Source organism: Primulina tabacum, chromosome 7 (assembly GCF_025594145.1).
Source record: "Primulina tabacum isolate GXHZ01 chromosome 7, ASM2559414v2, whole genome shotgun sequence".
NCBI classification, from domain to species: Eukaryota; Viridiplantae; Streptophyta; class Magnoliopsida; order Lamiales; family Gesneriaceae; genus Primulina; species Primulina tabacum.
Genome location: NC_134556.1, coordinates 37,646,234 through 37,667,319, shown reverse-complemented (window position 1 = coordinate 37,667,319; position 21,086 = coordinate 37,646,234). Strand labels below are relative to the sequence as shown.

Genomic DNA, 21,086 nt, shown 5'->3' with positions numbered 1-21,086 from the left:
AAAAAAACACAAATAATAATATATTTGATTTGGCCATAGAGATGTCTATGATACGACATGGTGATCGTCAACAAAAATAAAATAAAATTTTAAATTGAAACAAAAAACAATATGTAGTAGCAATGCAAATCGAATTCTCCTTTGAATTTGGTCCAAAGGAAAGGGCAAAAAAAGAAAAGAAAAGAAAAGTAGTAGGGGATTGCAGAGTGAGACAGACCCATGCTTAGGATATCTCAGCTTATAGACAACAGTAGATAGCCTTTCAAACACAAGAAGGTCAAAAAAGAGCAGACACAGTGTATGAAACAGTTTCAATCGGGGACCCCCCAACCAATCCTAATATACTTTGACCCCAACAGTAAAAAAATTCTTACAAGAAATAATAAAAATCCCAAGTGCCGCATTTCCCGTCTCCAAACTTAATACATCTTGAATCCTGAACCTGCTGCCACGTGGAAGCTGTGTTCTTGGTTTTTTTGAATTGGTCAATTTTGATTTTGAATAACAGCTTGTATGTTATGTAAGCAAGTACAGTTAAAAGAAGATGGTTAGCAAACAAAAGAGCGCATCTTTACCATTGCCTTTCTCTGCTTTTTATGCATTTATTTTGAATAAGCAGAGTTCCTACTAAGCCAGCTAACTACTAATAACCCCATATGGCCCCCCCCTCTCCCTCCCTTTCACTGCTGAATTAAAGCAAAGTAAGTTGTACTCTCACTATATATATATTGAGAGAGAGAGAGAGAGGATTGGATTATGCACTTAAGATTAAAGAAACATTTGTGGGGTGTGGTGATTTTCATGTCAACAACTTGGAAATCCCACTCAAAAATTTTCATAATCTCTTTTTTTTATACATGTAAACTGTACATTTCGTATTCAAATCCCCAATCCCATATTCTGAAATCTCTTTTCTTTTTTCTTGGGACCTGCCCACATCTTTCAAAACAAGACAAAAAACCAATAATTTGGATCCACAAAATTCAGCCAGGGGCGAGGCCAGCTCCCATTGACGGACTCCAAGATTCAAGATTCAATGGCGAATCTAGGGATACCCCGTTGATTTATCTAAGGATGTTTGTCACCTTTCCTCGATGAATATTCTTCCAATAAAATCTCGGAATCTTTTGGAATATAGTTTAGGGTCGACCGCCGAAATTAAGGTAGAATCAACCTGAAATGATTTGTACACATGCTCAAGCTTCTTGCTAATATCGTAGTCTTGTAAGATGTCGATTATTCCAAAGTAGAGGACCACTTCGTAGGTTTCCACGCTGCGGGAAGGTGTCAAACTGCTAAATCCACCGAGAGAATACTGATTGAAGTCACTGTTACGAGCCACACGCTGTGCTCGTGCTGGCATGTTGGCTCCAAGCTTGATCAATGGTTTCCTGATGAAACAACAAAATGCAATAACCGTCTCAGAAATTTGTCATGCAACTAGCCCTTGAGCCAGATAAGCGTGAAATAATATTGCCACCCTGTAGAAAGACCTTATAATTATTATAACTACCATCTTTAAATTTTAATTGAAGAACAATTATTGATCTAGGACCAAGCCAAATAAAAGATACAGAAATGCAGTTGTGAATTTGTTTATTACAAGAAAAACAATTTCGGCTGGACTTGCAATGATTCATGATTCTAAAACCAGACTGGCCAAAGTTTGAATATAACATGGCCTGAACTACGTACCTGCCAGCTAAAATCCGATCCATGTCTTGTAGCTCGGCTTCGAGAAAACGACAGCTCCGCATGAACTTTTCATTTTGGAAGGAGTCGTTCTTACCTGAGGATATAAAACTTTATGTCAGCAAAATCTTCTAATGCCACAAATGAATTTTTCAACTGGCACAAGTGCAAGTGTCCGTCAATACATACCAGTGCGTAGTAGAAAAGGAGACAATCCCATTTTGTCCCCGGTACTATGGTCCCGAAAATGAAGACCAACCAAGAGGCTATAGTCCATGATTCCCTCTGCCTCTAAGAATTGGCAGTCCCGATCAATTTGTCTGGCAAATAAAACTACCAAATTTAGGCGAATTCCAATGTTGGGAAAGAGAGGCAAACAAGGGATGCAAAATATACTCACTTGATTACTTCTTGATACCAATTGGTTTGTAGCCGGAACACAAAGTTGAGATCTAGGTCTTTAAGAGTTGTGGTTTCGTCAATCTCTTCCTGACGTTTATCAGTGGTGCGGCCATGGGATGATCCTTTCAAGTCAAACCTTCTATGGATTCGATACTCCGAGCAGAACAAATTTCCCATCACAATAAACCGAGTCTGGTTTGCAAATTAACGTGGATTACTTAATAGTTAAGAACGTCGTAAATAACCAGAGAATGAGTTGATGAACAAGTACACACCTTGACGCCGCCCACGGGCTTGACACAGTGGACGCCGTAAAACTTTGTGACTAACGAATTTTCGTAGCGACAGACGTGCTGATAATAACTAGGAAGCATCTTAACAAGAACCTGAAGAGAAAAAGGAAAACGAAAACGAAAACCACTATTAGATTCGGTTCTTTTAATCTTTTGACAACTCAGAAAGATGGGAAACTAACCTTGGCTTCAGATTTTTTCACTGTTTTGATAATAAATCTATCATCTTGTGTCAGGTAGAAGAAACTTCCACTCTTTCCCGGAGATGAAAGCTCCCTCAGAGCATCATTCCCACAAATGGCTAACATGTAATCCGCAGGATCTACTTGAAATAGCTCCCTCAAATGTCTGATAATCCAAAATAGAACACACCATTTTAGGATGCAAATACAGCAGTAAACGTAGCTCAATATTCCAAAAGATACTTTAATCAGATAAATTATTTTAGTCATACAGACAATAATAAACATCTATTTCTATGTATCAAGAATTGCATTCTTGGTAAAAATCTTCCCAACAAATAGAAGAAGACCCATTACCTAAACACGACCGGACAATAGTCCTTCCACCGGAACTCCACAGACTGGTGAGGAGGAGTGATTTTCGATCCTTCGGGAGGAAACCGAGTCGCAAACTTTTCCTTAGGATCAAAATCACTCTGTTTAAGCTTGCGCACGATCTGAGCATGCTTTCCCACAGAATACCTGAAGCAGACATTTAAAAAATTCAACATATATTCTTAAAGAATGCTATAAAGAAACAAATACCCAATTCATTCCAAGTTTTGCTACAGCTTTCTGTATACCTTATGCCCAACTGAAGATTGAGCATCAGATCGTAATTCTTGTGCCCTTTGGATATAGTCTGCCCTGGCTTCTTCACTTCTCCAAAACAACAGGGACTTCTCCGAAACTGCTTGATTATATCTCGATCAAATGCAAACCCATCTTTATACAACATCGAAGCCTCCACATTATCGATAATATCACATGTTATATCCCCAGCTTCGCCATCGGATTCCCAGATGCAAATTCTGGGAAAAGCCCGCTCTGCCGTCGCACAAGCGTCCACGGACGACCGCTTCCTTCCAGCAACACCCCCAACCACATTATTCACATTCTCCCCCTCAACCACCAGCAGCGGCGCCGACAGCTTGTTACAAAAATATCCCCTGAAATCTTCTTCATTCTGCTTCTTGGCATTGTGAGAGGGGTAGAAGGTACCGTTCAAAATTTGGGATTTGTTACTGTTCTTACACGAATCGTCAGACCAGAATCCGATGTAACAACTTCCATCTGGCCAAGTGAAAACCCCATGTCCTTTCGGAATCCCATTCTCCCAATTGCCATCGTACCTATTCCCATTGCTCCATACTAAAACGCCTCTTCCATGGATCATTCCATTCTTCCACTCCCCAATATACTCATTCCCATTTCTCCAAACGTACCTCCCTTGCCCGTCTTGCAGATTCTTCTTCCACTCACCTTCGTAATAATCGCCATTACTGTAATGTTTCACCCCGTAGCCATGTTTACGATCTGCAGACCACAGACCTTTGTACATATCCCCATCTGACCCGATAAAAGTTCCAATACCCTCCATACGACCCGACTTGAATTCACCTTCAAACGTAGCACCCGAAGGCCAGGAGAACTTCCCGTTTCCACTCGCTTTCCCCTTCTTCCACTCTCCTTCATACATACACCCGTCTTTCCACAAGTATTTCCCCGATCCGTGTGGCGTGTTGCTTGAGAACGTTCCTATATACAGATCCCCGTTTGGAAGGTGCTTCTCCAGGATATCAGCTGCTTCGCTATCGGAAATCGAAGTGGGTGTCACTCTACGGCTGGTGACTTGAGATTTGCTTCGCGGGATTATGATAACTGATCTCGGCGTAGTAGTTGTGGTAGTGTTATCAATTAATCTCTCCTCTCTATCTAAATTTTCCTCATTCAATTTATTTCTGTCATTTTCTATTGGCTTCAAGCACAAAAGTGGCTCAGGCATTTTGCTAGAAATAAAGTGAGAAGTATTGAACGTTTATAGGCAAGAAAAAGGCCTAAAGCTCGTTGTTGTTTTCGCATTTAACTCTGACTAGAAAACTCAATGAACAGCCGGAAAATCCAACTCCGGCAGCATTTATCCGACGTAATTCCTCCTCCGTCTAACCACGTCAAACAAAAAACGAAGAAAGCGAGGAGAGTGGTTAACACAGCAAATTTGCGAGGCAAGAATAACCAAGGATCTCAGCATACAGGAGAGTTGCAGGAAGGCTTGTAGAAAGGAAAAAAGATCAAGTAATAAATAAATAAGAAACTGAAAAGTCCGAGGAGAAAAAAGAAGAGCGAAAATGGAATGCGAACGAATGAACAATGCGTGAAATGCGTGAGGGAGAGAGAAGAAGGGGGAGGAAGAAAAAGCGTACGCGAGTAATGAGCCGGCATTGCTCTTTTGCACTGTTTGAGCTTTCCATAGGACAACGTAGATATAATACGTACAGCCTAGCCTATGCATACAGCGTATACGTACATGAGTACACGAAATGACGAATATACCCTACGAACGAGCTACGTACAGTTAGGTATCCGACGGGGAATATCTTCTTCTCTTTCATCGTGAGGTGACGGTGTCGCCTACGAGGTGAAAAGGGGTAGCATCAGTCATTTCCCTTGCACCGAAATGCCACCTGTTTCGTGATTTAATTTCAAAAGTGCCATTCCTGTCTCTTTTACACTGTGGTCCCGCTGCGGAGGTGAACTAACCACGGTTGACGATTCTTAAATTGCTCGGGGTGGAAACGCGCTTTTTTCTTTTAATTTTGGTAGATAATAATGTGACGCTAATTAAGGCAAAATAGCCTGTAATAATCCAAGGTTATTAGTTTGGCGAATAAACCACTCTCTCCATAATTTTAGCTTAAAATTGAGTACAAGCAACTATAAATCCCGTTTTCGTCAAGATTATTAGATAATTTGGCAAAGATTATATCAAATTATATTGTGTATGTTTACTAAAAATAATATTTTGTATTCTCATTTTAAAGTATTATTCGTTAATTGCGAGTTTTTTATTTTTTTTTTTACTTAATTGATCGATGAAATTCATGCATCATTGTCCAAATAAAGGATAGTGAGCTCAATAAAATAAGACCGAATTGAAATTGTGAAGCAGCGGAAAACTAAATAAAGTTTTACATGGGATATACCGATATTTTGATGTATTTATTGTGTGCTTGTATAATTTATTTTTTAATAGAAAAAGGTAAAAATTTTAAAAAGAAATATTAATCAAAACACAATAATTACATCAAATTTATTATTTTACAAAAGCGAGTTATATTTTCGTGAATAAAAAACACCAAAAGGGCACGAAGTGAGTATTGTTTTGTTAGATAAGAAAAAATTAATTGCTAAAAAAAGATGAAGCCATATAAAATGACTAATTTTTCAAATAATTTTAATTTTATTGGGAATTAAATTAATATATAATCGTGATATTATCTCAAACTTTATTAATTAATTGAAAAATAGTTAATCTGCCCAGATACCAAACCATAAAAAGCCACAATTCGAGAAAGATTTTCGACTTAGATATGACCGAAAAATGAATGCATAGGCAAGTCTAAATTGTGAAAGGTCTCCACAAGTCACATTTTCCTCGGGAAACATACAAAAACAAAATATTATATGACAAATATAATGAATACATGTGATCCAACCACTCTATTAGTTGAGGATGAACTACTCAACCACCACAACATGACAAACCATTAACTAGTGGTACTGCAACTGAAAGATTTTGTAGGCCATAACCGGCAAAACAATTAATATGTTCGAATTTCAACTATCAAGACTTTACATATGTATAAGAAGAGAGACGAAGACATATTTCAATTACTTCATTTTTCTTTCAAAATAAAATTTGTAATATTTTCAGTTTATGTGTGTTATAATTCCAGTGATGATAAGTAGCTAAATAAGTTTATTCTCATATATAAAAGGTTATTATGTAATAATAAATTGTATATTTGAATAAAAGAACCAAGGCTTACTGTCATTCTCATGTTTTATTTTCAAAAAAAAAATATTTTTACTATGCACTATGATGTAGGAAACGATACAGAGTTGTGCTAAATGCTGGTGAAAGGATCTACATCATGAACCATCTGATGCGACTGTGTGGTTAAATTGTGAGAAGCAGTCTGCAAACCTAGTGGATACAACCCGATTTCATTCCGGTCAAAGAAGTAAAATATTTAATTTATTTACGAAAGAATAACGATATATATATTTATATATCTATATGTATAACCTTATGACTTTGGGCATAATCGATATATATAACAACACCATGTACTAAAAAAGAGACTGAAGGATGATTTTAAAATTTTCTAAATAAAACAAGAAACTTAACAAACTTTTAAAATGAGAAATGACGTAAAATATAAATAAAATTAGGATTTAAAAATTCATATGATCATCAAACGTGGGCCAGCTGGGTGACCCGATTTTATAGCGGATTGCCCACCCATAATTGGAGGTCGGACGATCGTGTCCGAGAAATTGTCGGAAATGGTCACTTTCGGTTAATGAGATCCTAGTTATGTGGGCACTACCCTCATTTCATTTCAACGGGTAAGATCTTGTCACACATACAATTTCAAAAAAAAAAAAGTGGGTCCTACATATATATGGACAAATCTTGACCATCCATCATATCGGGGACAATGCCCACATGGGTAGGATGAAATAAATCAATTTCCACCTCTAATCAGCACATAAATGTCTTTATCAAGAATTTATCGTATTGGAAACAAATACAGCATAAAATGTAGAAGCCTTTCCAAACACATTACCAGAGACGGGGCTAAAGGGACAAGGTAGGCGGTATTTCACTTCACTTTTCTCTTCTTAAAATTTGTAATTGCTTCTATAAAAATTTTCATATATATTTTTTGCCCCTACCTTCATTTATCTAAAAACCAGATAATTAAAATTCTTTTGAATTTCAACTTACACGTCTAAAATTGGGTTCAAAATTTTCCGTAATTACCTTTAAATCAAAGCCTTTGTATCAAACATATTTCGATTAACTAACCAAGTGTGCAAGAAAACCCTACTGGTTCCTCAATAATAAAAGGAACAGCTCCTGAACTAATCTTCAATAATGAGCCAAAATAGTGCAAACCAAGAATATTTCATAAAAAAGGGTGAACAGAGGTTATCACATCTTGTTTTATATGATTTATTTTTCCTAAATTAAATCTCAATCTCGCCAATCAATAAATACAGGGCCCCTACCCATGCGAGCGACTTTCACTTGAGATGATGAGTCCAGTGTACATATAGTTTACAAGTTACGTGGACCGATTCGACATATGCATGCATGTATTTGTAGGATCATATTTGTTTATAATATCTTTTTTAAAATAAATCTCGAACTCAAAATATCGTCTCAATTTTAAAATCCTATATTTCTGTTTACTGAAAATGAATTGCATAGGTCTAAATTCATGTCGAGAAAATCATATATTATTATGAAAATTGGTGGAGGAAAATTTTCCGGGATTTAATAACGTAGGAAGCATTACCATTAGAGGTTGTACTGAATTGTCTATTTCTAAGTGTGGAAGATAATAAATTCCAATTAAATCGGGGTACCCCCTGTACTATTCATTATTTCTATTTAAGAGCCACAATTGCGTAAATTAAACGTCCCCAAGGAGCATTTCAGTCTGCTAATTTAGTTATGTTAACCTTTTGTGTATAAGGACCATATCACCGTTTTTCTAAAATAAAACATTCTTAATTGTTTTTATGACATGCAAAACATGCTCTTGTTATATTCGATACACACTAGGTAAAAAACGAAGATTTATTCATAAAATCAGCGTAAATCTTCGTTGCTCCATTTCATTTTTTTTTTGTTTAACTCCGTGTGATAGATTAACAAACATTCATATAATCATCATGTTGATGTTGTTGTTGTCGTCGATTGTCTTTTTTTATTTCATTGTTGTGATGTGTTTAATTTAAGAATGACAAGTCTATGAGGGCGCTATATTGTGATTATTTGCATGCTTATGAGTAATGATCGAGGGTGAGTGGTGTCGGGTCATTACAATAAAAGATTTTATTGTAATGACCCGACACCACTCACCCGCGATCATTACTCATAGAACTTCTCCAGCCCAGGCACTGGAGCTTTTAACTTCTCAAGATTAGAATCCAAGACCTCCTGGACATATAGGTCTTGGCAGACGGTTGAGGACAAAAAATTTTAGCCTAGGGTGCTGAATCTTTTGTTTAAACTGAACAAAACCACGTTCAAATAATAATAAAAAAAAATAGAAAATGATTTTTTTAGTTCAGCTGAAAATATTATAATTGAAGTTTATATGATTTGATTTTTTAGATCATATATGTCAAACCGGAATTGACTGGTGTTGAACAAGTTGTGTACCCCAGGAAAAATAGCATCATTCTGGAGGAAAATTAGGATTTTGGTTCTTTAAATTGGTTTGTTTTTATTTTAGTCTGTGATTTCTCAAATTTATTTTCCTTGGGGGGTCACATTGCATTTTGTTTTGAAAGTTTTATGTTATTTAATTAATACCAGTTGGTTTATTTTTCCAGTATAATTTAAAATCTTCTATATTGGTATATAGATAAATTAATTGGATGACGAAAACTGTAAGAAAATTTCGTTTTTGTAATAAAACAAATAATGAGATGCATTAGAAAAGTGAAATCTGAACTTATAATTTTTTTAGTAATTGAATTTTTGAGATTTAAAACATTAAATGTGATACTTTGTTTGTAGTAATATTTATAACTCCTGCATAATTTTAATATAATCTATCTATCAAATCTAATATTTTAAAAACAAGAACGTTTAATTTAGATAAAAATTATTTGGTGATTAATTATTTTTCAAAAATAACTCTCATACTAATAGGTCAATTTGTTATATTAAATAATGTAATTAAATTTTTTTTTTTTCACTTAAAAATTTGAAGGTTAAATGGTTTATTTATTTAATTTTATGATAGTTATAAAGTGGAATGAAGAAGTTTGAAATAGAGCCAAACAGCTGCTTTTAACCGTTGGAACTTACGAGGTTGAGTGGGACCCCTCTTCGGATAACCTAGTGGCGACACCTTTAGGTTTGGCAAGACACCGCCATATTTATATTTCACATATTTTAGGTTTGTAATATGATTAAGTAAACAAATCGACCCTTTTGATTTGCAAATTTTAATGATTTCAATTTCAAACGAAGCATCTTTACAAGGTGTTATGAAAATCTCAAATCATTGAATAGTCAATGAATAAATTAGAGATGGAGATTCCTACTAGAGAGAGATGTATTGATTAAATGAGTTTTTAAATACTCTATCAAGTGTGTCACGCTCGATCATTTTGTATTTGCAATATACGAGGTGTGCGAACAACAAAAAAAAAAACACAAAACAATACGATTTAAGAATATTGATCATCGTCGGATGCGTGTAGGAAATAATTCGTGGTTACAAATTGAGGTAGCTAGCTAGTCGATAATCAATGACCCACCATGCAATCGAGCGAGCGAGCTCGCCCCTCGATGGCTCTACTCGTTTATATTTGAAGGGACAGGACGACATATACACAATGATTAATTAATTATATAATTAATTAATTAAAGATGGTACCTCGATTTAATGAATGTGTTTGCTACATCGGATACACATTCCTTATGTAGCAGATCAAATAATTGGATACATTAAATTATACGCGAGCAATATTATTTTGCAGTAGTATTAATTATTTTGATCCTCGTACAAAGATGGGAGTTGGGCTGTGCTGGGCTTTGGCTGTTGAGGAAATGCGTCAGGTACGTAAAACCTACGTAGGTAATTTTTTATATATATAAAAAGATTGGGCTAGAGCCCAGGACTGGCTTAATGAAGATCCGTCTCTGAGATTGTCCAAGTTTGTGAACCGAACATTTGATAAAAAGTCATGAGTTCGAATCGTCCTATCTTTACTTTATCTGGCAGCCTGTCATGCTCATACAAATTACTTGACTAGCGTGGATTGCAGGATACTGCATTAACCCGAGAATTATCCAGGTACACACAAAGAGTTTGTGCCGCAAGTTCTATCGTCATGATTGGTTCGAGTTAGCACTAATGCACTATCATCATCCCTCTCAAAATATATTTGAAGTAACCATCCGGTAATATATATATAGTTGTATTAATCACAAAATAAAACTTTATACATACCATAAAAGAGCGAGCTGTTGAGAATTGACTCTATTACCCGCTGTGAAAAAGCGTGCACGATTGATGGCTGAGGTAATCGGGATTGGACTGAATAGTCATTTCACGATCTTTATTATTCAACTCTGTGTGTGAATAAACAGATTTTTTTTTTTTTCATCTGGTATATATATATGTGTGTGTGTGTGTCAAATCCGAAGCATTCTTACGTCCATCAAATGCACAAGAAATGGCAAGAATCCAAGGCGTGAAATCGATCGGGCTGCATGGAATAGACATCACCAAATCTCACTGCTTAAACATTAAACTGTACAATAGTTCAAAAAAATAAGATTCTGCTTCAGACTCAGAATCAAAATTCTCGTTGCGTCAGCTTCAATTCCGAGGGTGAATAAAATTTTTTAGTATATATTTTTAATGTAAATATGATGTAAAAGATCATTTAATTTGTTTTTTTTTTTTTTTTACATATGTTTTGAGTTTTGTGCTATCAGAGTAAGTTGTTGACTCTGTAACAATGGTTACTTGCAAAATTTGAAACATGGTACGGCATGCATTAGAGACTTCTGGCTAAGTCAAGTACAAATCAATCAAGAATAAATCTCTATATTTATATTTTTTCCTATATAAAGCTGAATATTGTGTATACTTTAATTATTCATGCAAAGATTCATGTCTTTTTATATCAATAAAATCTAGCCATGAATAACATAAAACTATTAAGCTCATGATTCTCGGTATTGCCCAGCGAGTCGCTACAGAAAAGTGTCATTTGCAGAGATTTAAATTTTGTCTTTTTTTAAAAAATAAGAAATATGAAAACATTTTTATCACTTTTCCAACCATAATTTGAAATACTAAAACTACAAATGATCAGGTCCTTAATTCTTATCTAAAACTGCATTAAGCTTCCCTCGATTACTCGTCACAGTCGTTTAGGAGGACTGATCAAGGGCGAAACCAGGATTTTGTAGTTGGGGGGCTGAATTAAAAAAAGCGAAAAATATTTTATTAAATATTAATCCGGAAAGATGAATTATAAAGCTAACATATTAGAATAGATAGTATATTTTACCCTACGAGACTTATAATTTTGTTAATACATTGAGATGTAGAATTTTAATTTCTTGTTTAATCTTGAAATTACACAATTACAATAAAAAAATTATGAATACAAAATCAAATTAAATATACATCAAAATTGAGTTTATTTCAGAAGAAGAATAAATCCCATAAGTTAGTCCCCGAAATAATTCATATAATCGGTTCTTCATATAATCAAAGTGGATTTATAAAAATATTTATCAATTTCACTACCTCACTAAACTACTACACACCCAATCATTCATGTTAGTTTACATATTTGCAGCAGCTTCAATTCCAATTGTACTCTGAAAGAGAATTGAACTTCGAAACTAAAATAAAACTCCTATATTGTTGTTAATCAATCCTCGCTAGGTATATGGCCAAAGATATCCGGGCAAGATTCCCAGTTGCCAACTTCCTTAGCTTCCCAGTAACCACCAAGATAACGGAATGCACCGGTTTCTTTGTCTTTGACAAACCATCGTGGCTTCCATCCGCTTTCTTGCATCTTCCGAGCCTGGTTTTTATATAACGGAAGATTTAGAATAAGTATGAAAGAAACAATGAATATGCAGTGAAAGTAGTAGTAACCTGTCGCTGTCGCTGCTCTAGCCGTAATTTTTCAGCATTTGCCATATTATACTGTCCATTTTCCAAGCACCTTTGATCAGGCCTCAGTCTTGAATCTGTTGGGGGCAACTTTTCCTGCCAAAGGAGATATGTTCATTCACGTAGTTTGTTCAATTTAATATTCCAGAGCATACCAGAAAAATGGCAAGATCTTGGCATGTAACAGGTGACTCCACCCTATGAATGGCAAACTTGAAATATCGAGGAAGAGTTCGTAATCACATTAATATATTTACAACTACTTGGACATATTATGTAAAAGGGGAGAACATCCGCATTAAAACTTGCTCGAGGAAACAATTTTCGATATGTACGTGCATTTGTTCAAACACAAAAGTACCGAGTCCATAAAAGTCACCTTCATCCCTGGCATAACCTCATTCAGTGTGATGGCAAAGCGTGTCAAGTTATAACGTGTAGGAAATTTCGGAGGTTTGCTACGGTTCCAAAGCAAGTGAGCTTCTGACATAGATTCGAGACCTTTTCCTCTAGAGGAATAGTCTCCATAGACATAATACATGCTCTCATCCCATTTTCCAAACAAAGTTGCTACTATCTTTCCACTCTTGTCTTGGACTATTCCCTGCACCTGCAAAGTCAAATTCTCCAATTGTAAAGCCCAACAAAGATAAACTGCAACCTTGTTGAGGATCCAATATGACCATTTTCTTCCATCAGCCTAGATCTCTATCTGAATCTTAAAAGATAAGCATTAAGTCACGATTCATAAAAAAAACCAACAAATTTCATCCATACCAGAGAGGCCTCATAGATATCACGATTCATAAAAAAACCAACAAATTTCATCCATACCAGAGAGGCCTCATAGATATAACAGGACAGGAAGTACCTGATGAGGATTTCTATCTATTATAGACTGCTCTTTGAACTTCAGTTTACAAGAGTAATTGCGGTTTCCTCGTATATGCATTGTACCGTAGTGATCACAGTAAAGTTTCCCCAAAATAAGATTGTATATGGATGTCGTCACCTGTCATAACGAAGTGTGTGTTTTTATGAAAGCCACCAAGATTAAAGCTCCCCAATATTATAAGAGAATACCTTGCTCCAACGAAAGACTTCTCCGTCATCGCATTCAATAGTCAAAATACCAACTGGATCAAGCTGAATCGAGCGACCCCAAAATTTACTTTTCAAGTTGCTATCACCGTAAAACCTCCAGCCTGTTCCCTCACAATGACATGCTACAATCATGGGGTGGTGACTCACCTGAACAAAAAGAATCAGGAGTTGCTATTGTTTTGTTTTATCAAATGCATACAGAGAAAGCATAATCCTTTTTCAGGGCCCTCGTATGATAAAAATGGGTTGAAAATCTTGGTTCGCTCAAAGCAACTAGTGTAGGACATGAAGACACAGACGCGATCACTAAAAAATAAGACATGTTGAGGGTGCTCGAGGTAATGGACTTGAACCTTCTCCGAGAAAAACCGGAGGCCTTTATCTGGATAGTCAGCCTCATAAGTCTCCCCTAATAATGGATTAAATGGTTTGCAATTTCTTCCTTCTGTAGAAGCATATCCAGACACAGCGAATGCAGCTAAATTGAGAATCCTCATAAGGTCATTGCCCTATAATATTATAATTCAATAATCAAACACCAAGACGGTAACCAATAATAAGAATCATGTGTTCTAGAGCATTATCAAATCAAAGTTCTCGTGATTGCTCTGCTCTTTCTTTGCCACTTAGAAACACAGATATTTCACAAAATAGTGAGTCGTAGTGTTAGAGAAAGGCAATCAGATATTTTTTCACGTGTTAATAAAAATAAAATATTTGTCCAACAATAGTGAAGAACTCTGATGAAAATATATAGCAACTACACAAGTTGTGGCTCATTGACATAAGACATGGGTTTTCCAGAAATTGGAGGAACAACTCAAACCTAGGACTAAAAAGGTTATGAGGAACAATCTACAAGGATTATGTTATGGCAGAAGTTGATCCCTATCTTCTGTTTTCAAATAAATAAGTTCCTGCAATTCTAGATCCAGATTCTTACCTGCACATGTAACCAAGAACTCCTTTTTCATCTTTTACTTTCGTCTTAGTCGAGGACCGGTAAGAGCAATCAGCAAAGAAACTGCTTGATGTCTAAATACCAAAAATGTCTTTTTTGGAGCGAGATGCCAACATTTTTAAATTTGAGCAAGAAATAGATGTAAAAAGTTTATAACTCGAGGGACGTAGAAGTAGCCATAATACATCAAGAAAAACAAATGCTTTTTTTACTATTATTTTTTGGGCTACTATATTTATAAATCGACTTCAACCTGAATCCCCCAAAGCTTCCAAACCCAACTAAATCAAATTATCCAGTAGAGTACCACATGGAAAAACTGATCCTTCTGGTTTAACTATTAGAAAAAATTTCCAATAAGTATTAAGGTGGCCACTTATTTATTTTGAAACAGGTCATATATTCATCAGCTAAGCACAATGAGAAACTCAACTACCGTTTTGAACACGAACTTACCTTCTTTCCCCATTCATAAGCCCGATCAATAAGAAATGAATATTCCAAATCCTCAAAACATTTCTGCAGAGAAGACAGAGGCTCATTGAAGTAGACAGGCAGACATACTTTTGTAAGATCCTTCCCGATGTTATCTTTAATCATTGACCATAAACTCACTCCTTTCTCTTTCTCGACAGGGTCTGGCAGTTTCTTACGCCGCTTGACATGACGAAAGTTTGATCCGGATGATTGAATGACAGGGTAAACATTGTCCAAAGCTTCAGAAGCAGAAGGTTCATCTTCACCCGATGAAATTGACCTAAAGTCAGAACCATTGCTTTTAAAAGAGCTAGATGAAAGAAAATCCCTAGTGTCGTTGAAAGTATCGTCTTCATCATCCATATCATCCTCTGCAGCATCTACGTTTTCATTTTCATCCTCAGATTCAGTTGTGCTTTCTAATAGAAGAATCAAAGACAATAATGAGATGCGGCTGCAATGCACTTAAAATACAAAAAGCATCTAATCCATTCGACAAAATGATGGAAACAAATGTTCAAGAAAACAGAAAAACTTCACGAGGTAGTATTGAAAATATTTATTGACAGCAAATTATATTATCTTTCACCACCACATTGGTTCATATAACTAACTAGTCTTAAAAACACAACAACCAGACAACTAGAAAACCTAAATAACCGAGATCAACTTAGTGAAAAATTTCTGCTTAACTTAAAAATTGAGGAAGCCACCATAGATTCATTTATTCGCTCATGCAAGCAAAAAACAGTAAAATTTTCTGGCAATGCATACTTGATCTCGAGGATGCTCCGACTTCCTTTATCCGTCTTTGGCTCTCATCAACAACTGTGTTCTCCAGATCCACCTTTTCTGTCTACAGAATATTGCAACCCAATTTTACACAAGAAAATAGAGTATACCATTAAGAATAAAAGAACAGATAGTCCTTGTCCCATCTATCACTATGGACTCACGATATCGTGATTTCTCAGCTTATATATATATTTATTTAAATAGCTTACATATATACACATATATTTATAAGATTTCTAAGTTGTCACTGTAAGAGTTTTCTTATGATCTTTAAATGTACCTCTAACTGGCGCAGTGTGTCCATGAGGAGCCAATGCTTCTGCTTCAATATCATCAATTGATTCTGTAGCACAGCAAATTCGTTCTTTATTATCTGCTCGCTATCCTGAATAGCAGTCTCACTCACATTTGCCTTCAATAATCTCTGCCTTAATTTTTCTGTTGAGATATCTACATTGTCCACAGGAGCCATTAACTCACCGTTAGACATCCTTGGAAACATATCCTTCACAGCCCTCAATGCCTCCATCCATACAATTCGGTCCTCTCTGCTCTCAGACCTCAAATGAAGCCTCTTTGTACCAGTGAAAATGGAGAATCTTTTGTCATCGGATCGGCTCTCTCTGACAGAGGAGACCTACAGAGAAAAAATCTATAGTAAACACCACACCATAGAATTTTCAGATGTATTAGAAAACATGACCTGCATATCTGAGTCACGCCAGTGCATATAGCTAGAAAGAAAGAAAAAAAAGCCATAGCAACCACAGGTTACACAAACCATATTCTTCATAAACAAAAAAAGGTCAAAGGATATACCGAAAACTTTCAGAAAATACTTGAACAATAATGGGAAATAATTCGAATTGGTGTTCGTAGACAAAATACAGAACAATTTCGTCCTGATTTTAACTCAAAGTAGAAAACTGTTCATTTAAAAGATATTAAACATGAACTTCAAAGCTTAAGAAGCATACATAACGACTTTATACCATAAAAAGATAAAATTAAAAGGAGCCAAAGTTCAAGAATGGAACCCAAAGATCGCTTACAAAGCAACATGCAAAGAATTCTTCGGTACAAAGAGGGAGCAAATCATTATCTTCCCATAAATCCCCGTCTAACCAGACTAATTTCCCTTTTCAAATGATCATATTAGACAATGAAAAACGTTACATCTAGTTAGTAATCATTAGTGCCAACACAGTTTAATTAAAGATGAAACCTTTAGATGAACTTCACCAACAGGCTTTCGCCCTTTAGTGGATGAACTACCGGTCACGTTCTTATTGTAAAAATGATGATTATCCTGGCGCGAAATTCTCCTCAATGAATCTTCCCCAATTACTTTGGATCCTTTCTCGGTCTCGGGATTAAGCACAATTTTATCCGGCCCATGGATCTTATAGTAACTCAGCACTCCATCTTGCAAAACAAACCATCGAGGCCTCCACCCTTTCCCATAATTAACCCATTTATACAATATCCCTGAAATCCCATTCCCAACTATATCATTCATCTTCACTTCACGGCTATGTTGATTCTTAATGTGATTGTGATTGTTGATGTTATTCAAAGCAGCAGCACCAAACTTGGGAACCTGCTCGGCCTCAGACATAACAGAAACCTGACTCATGGTCTGCGGATCGGACGGCGGAAATGGTGCCGGTGATACGTCGGAGGAGTTGGTTATCGACAATGGCGATATGCAGCAAAATGGGTGCATTTTAAGATTATTGTAAACGCATCAAATCTTTTCCAAAACTGTAGGCAGAGTCAACAGTGTACATATACGTGAACGAGTTGTGGGTGCATAGATTCGAAGTTGGAACGCTGGAATTCGTATGAATGAACACAGAGAATATCTCGGGGGGAGAGAAGCAGTTGGAGAAACGTGGCAACTTGATACGCATTTACACTTTATATACGGTAAACAAAATTTTCAAACTTTAGAAATCAAAGAATTTTATAATATTATGTGTTTATCACATTATATATTACGAAATAAATTAATTTATTCTTCACAAAACTTGTGAAATTCTAATATTACTAAATTGTATATTTCAACTAATTTATTCTCACAAATATTTTTCTGAGACGAAGTCACTTGTTTAGATCGGTAATGAAAAATATTATTTTTTTTAATAAATATTATTTATTATTGTAAATATTGACAGAGTTGACCGTCTCACGAATCGAATAAGACAAAAACTTGTATGAGACGGTCTCACATGTCGTATTTCGTGAGACGAATCTTTTATTTAAATCATCCATGAAAAAATATTATTTTTTAGGCTAAAAATATTACTTTTATTGTGAATATCGGTAGGATTGACCCGTCTAACAGATAAAGATTCGTGAGACCGTCTCACAAAAGACCTACTCAACGAATAAAGATGAATAAAGATCTATGAAACTTTGTCCGTAAAATCGTCTCACATAAAATTTATTATTTTATCTTTATTGAATTATGGGTGATATACCACCTAAAGTAGCTTTATTGGTTTTTTAAAAATGATAGCTTTATTAAATAATAATATACTAAATATTTTGCCTCAAAAAAATATAGTAAATATATAATTGTATTAAAATGCGACTCATTTTTTTTTAAAAAAAAAAAAAAACTAAAACATCAAAAAGGCTTTGACCGACAAGATGCGAACGTGTAGGTCACTTCACCAAAAGCAATGGGTTGTACCAGTACTATTGACTAATTCGTTTTTCCTTTTTTTTTAAAAAAAAAAAGAAGAATAACTCTGAGAATCATGGATTCAATCCCTAGTATCAAATATAATTTAGAATTCAGTATTTGTGTCAAAAATTTGTTCGAGCAATTGAGTTCTTTCAATCCACGTGTTTAATTTTTATCATTTCAGTTTTACAATATTTTTTGGGTTCAAATATATACATATTATTGAAACTGTGAAATAAATTTATGAGTTTTGAGTATAAATGAATTTTAATTTTGTATATTATTTATGCTTTATGTAAGACACCAAAACTGAAAAAATAAAATAAGTAGAAATCGTTGAGATTATAACATAAATGTATAAATTTTATGCATCGATTTATGGTCAATAAGGTACATCTTGTAGAAAATATAATGTACAAATGTATGAATTTCATGCTTAAATTGAGTATCAATCAACTTCAATTGGATATGTGTAATATAATTTTTGGATTTTTAATTTCATATAGTTGAAATAAAAAACATACTAATTAGATCAGAAAAAAACGATATGTCTTGTCGAGTGTAATAGTTTTATAACATAAAACTCATTTGTTTCTCACTGCCTAATTTTAATTACGAGACAAATCTTCTACCAATATGAGGATACAAAAGTATTATTTTTCATTCTATGTATAGATTTGATCGACACATTTAATGGATATAGATATGCGAGATCTTTTCTCATTAGAGTTACTTGTTTTATAAAACTTATTAATTATTTATTACTAGTATTTAACCCGTGCGATACACGAGATGATATTATTAAAAATTAGTGAAACATGAATAGATATTTAAATTGTAAAAAATAATATAATTATACAAAATAAAAATAAAAACTATTTTTTCGCTTATTTTAAAAACTTTATTAAATACAACGCATATCGATTAATTTTTTTGACTGATAATCACTATCATATATCAAATTTTAGATTGTGTTAGCCTAAGACAATAACATGATGCTTATCGTGTTTAGTGTATTGATGTTGACCACCAACCTTGATATATATTTAATTCTTTAATTTTTTAGAAGCTATATATTATTATTTTTTAAAGTGATACAAAAATTTTAGTCACATTCAATAAAATTAATGAGAAATACTTTTTAAAAAATTCAGTAATTTCGTCTAAATCCACATTCACAAACAATTTTGTGACATGACACATGTTTGACACATTTGAATGATAACAATAATTGTTTCATCAATATCTTTATTCAAATGGGTTGTGATTTTATCTACAAAATCTCTTCATAATATACACAACATCCTATTATTCCGAAAGAAAAATGAAACATGTAATCTTAAGTAAATTAGTGTATAAATCAGAAAAGTTATTTTATTAAATTGACTATGTGTATTCCAAAACAATGTCAATAAAATTTATGATGTGTTTTCTAATAAGATGCGTACTTTCTTTAGAATTGATTTAATCATTTCCATAAATAGACATTTTATATTATCATGTATCCGTGAACTTTATAATATAGAAAAAAATTATACCATTAGTAATACGTAATAATTAAAATTTTATACAAATAGAAGAATAATATTTTACACTCCTCGATCATGAAAGACATATTTCAAACTCAATGTCTCGTTGTTTCCATATGTATATAGTTCATAACAATGAACAAATATAAATTTACACGAACATTACATCTTGGAGGATTCAACTGATATGGTGCTGAAAAGAGGAGTCATTTCAGAATTCAATTTTGGAGTAGATAAATTTAGTAAGATAAATAGAATAAAATTGATTTATAATATAATATGCAATATTGTATTATTTATAATTTAAAATTCAAATTAGACATCCCAAGGGACAAAAATTATATATTGGATGCTTTTGACAAAATTATATCATACATTATCTCTTTCAAATTATGGAAATCTCGAATTGCATGCATTGGGTGTCAAGCATTTTTGTTTATTGAGGGTAATATAAATGTATATTGAGAGTAATTTAATGTCCATTTGAAACTCTTTTGAATCTATCTCTTTTAATTTTTTTTGTGCTCTCTTATTTGAATTTTTAAGAAGACAATTCGAGATATACAATATACATATGGTTTTGGAAGAAAACTACAATGCATTAATTCTTTCAAATTAAGATAATTTCGAAATAATATGTATTTGAGATAAAAAAAAATTATGATTATTAAATGGTAAATTAGTGTAAATTGAAAAATCTTATTGTAATGATAACTTTTAACACTCAACCAAATTTATTTTTAGAAAAATTAAATAAACTAATTAAATATTGTATTTCTTTTTTAATAAATAATTTGGGCAGGAAATTATTCAAAATAGCAAAATTTATTTTTAAATGATTAACTCGTGAGTGATACTGAACATTGCAATCATTTGTATTTTAAATTTATTTATACGATTTTTAATTAAACTGATTGATTTAATCAATTCAAAAATTTTAATATAGTTTACGCTTTCAATAGAGTTTAGTTTTAATTTGAGTAAAAAAACAAAAAAAAACATATAATACATAAATTACATTTGAATTAATATAAAAATTAATTAAATTTAAAATTGAATTAAATGAATTGATACAATCAATGCAAACAATAATTGAAGTGATTATTTATTGCAGTACACATATATCAATATTCATGATAAATATTTCCTTTCATAGAAATGACATTTTGGCGGGAAATTATTA

General features: G+C 33.8%; 2 protein-coding genes across 2 annotated transcripts; both read right to left on the bottom strand.

Moving 5' to 3' along the window:
• Positions 1-778: 778 nt before the first annotated feature.
• LOC142551707 (phosphatidylinositol 4-phosphate 5-kinase 1-like) lies at positions 779-4,875 on the bottom strand. The gene is made up of 8 exons (XM_075661081.1): positions 3,193-4,875; positions 2,927-3,091; positions 2,570-2,735; positions 2,370-2,480; positions 2,093-2,286; positions 1,882-2,012; positions 1,696-1,789; positions 779-1,391 (listed from the first exon to the last, which is right to left on the bottom strand). Exons 1-8 carry the CDS (start codon positions 4,392-4,394, stop codon positions 1,082-1,084), a joined length of 2,373 nt encoding a protein of 790 aa, XP_075517196.1. The 5' UTR covers positions 4,395-4,875; the 3' UTR covers positions 779-1,081.
• A 7,044-nt stretch (positions 4,876-11,919) lies between these two features.
• LOC142551706 (oxysterol-binding protein-related protein 1C-like) lies at positions 11,920-17,579 on the bottom strand. Its single transcript, XM_075661080.1, has 10 exons — positions 16,908-17,579; positions 15,963-16,319; positions 15,662-15,743; positions 14,867-15,306; positions 13,803-13,958; positions 13,429-13,596; positions 13,217-13,357; positions 12,725-12,955; positions 12,328-12,441; positions 11,920-12,253 (listed from the first exon to the last, which is right to left on the bottom strand). The coding sequence occupies exons 1-10, from the start codon at positions 17,406-17,408 to the stop codon at positions 12,095-12,097; spliced, it is 2,349 nt and encodes a 782-aa protein (XP_075517195.1). The 5' UTR covers positions 17,409-17,579; the 3' UTR covers positions 11,920-12,094.
• Between the last annotated feature and the right edge of the window lie 3,507 nt (positions 17,580-21,086).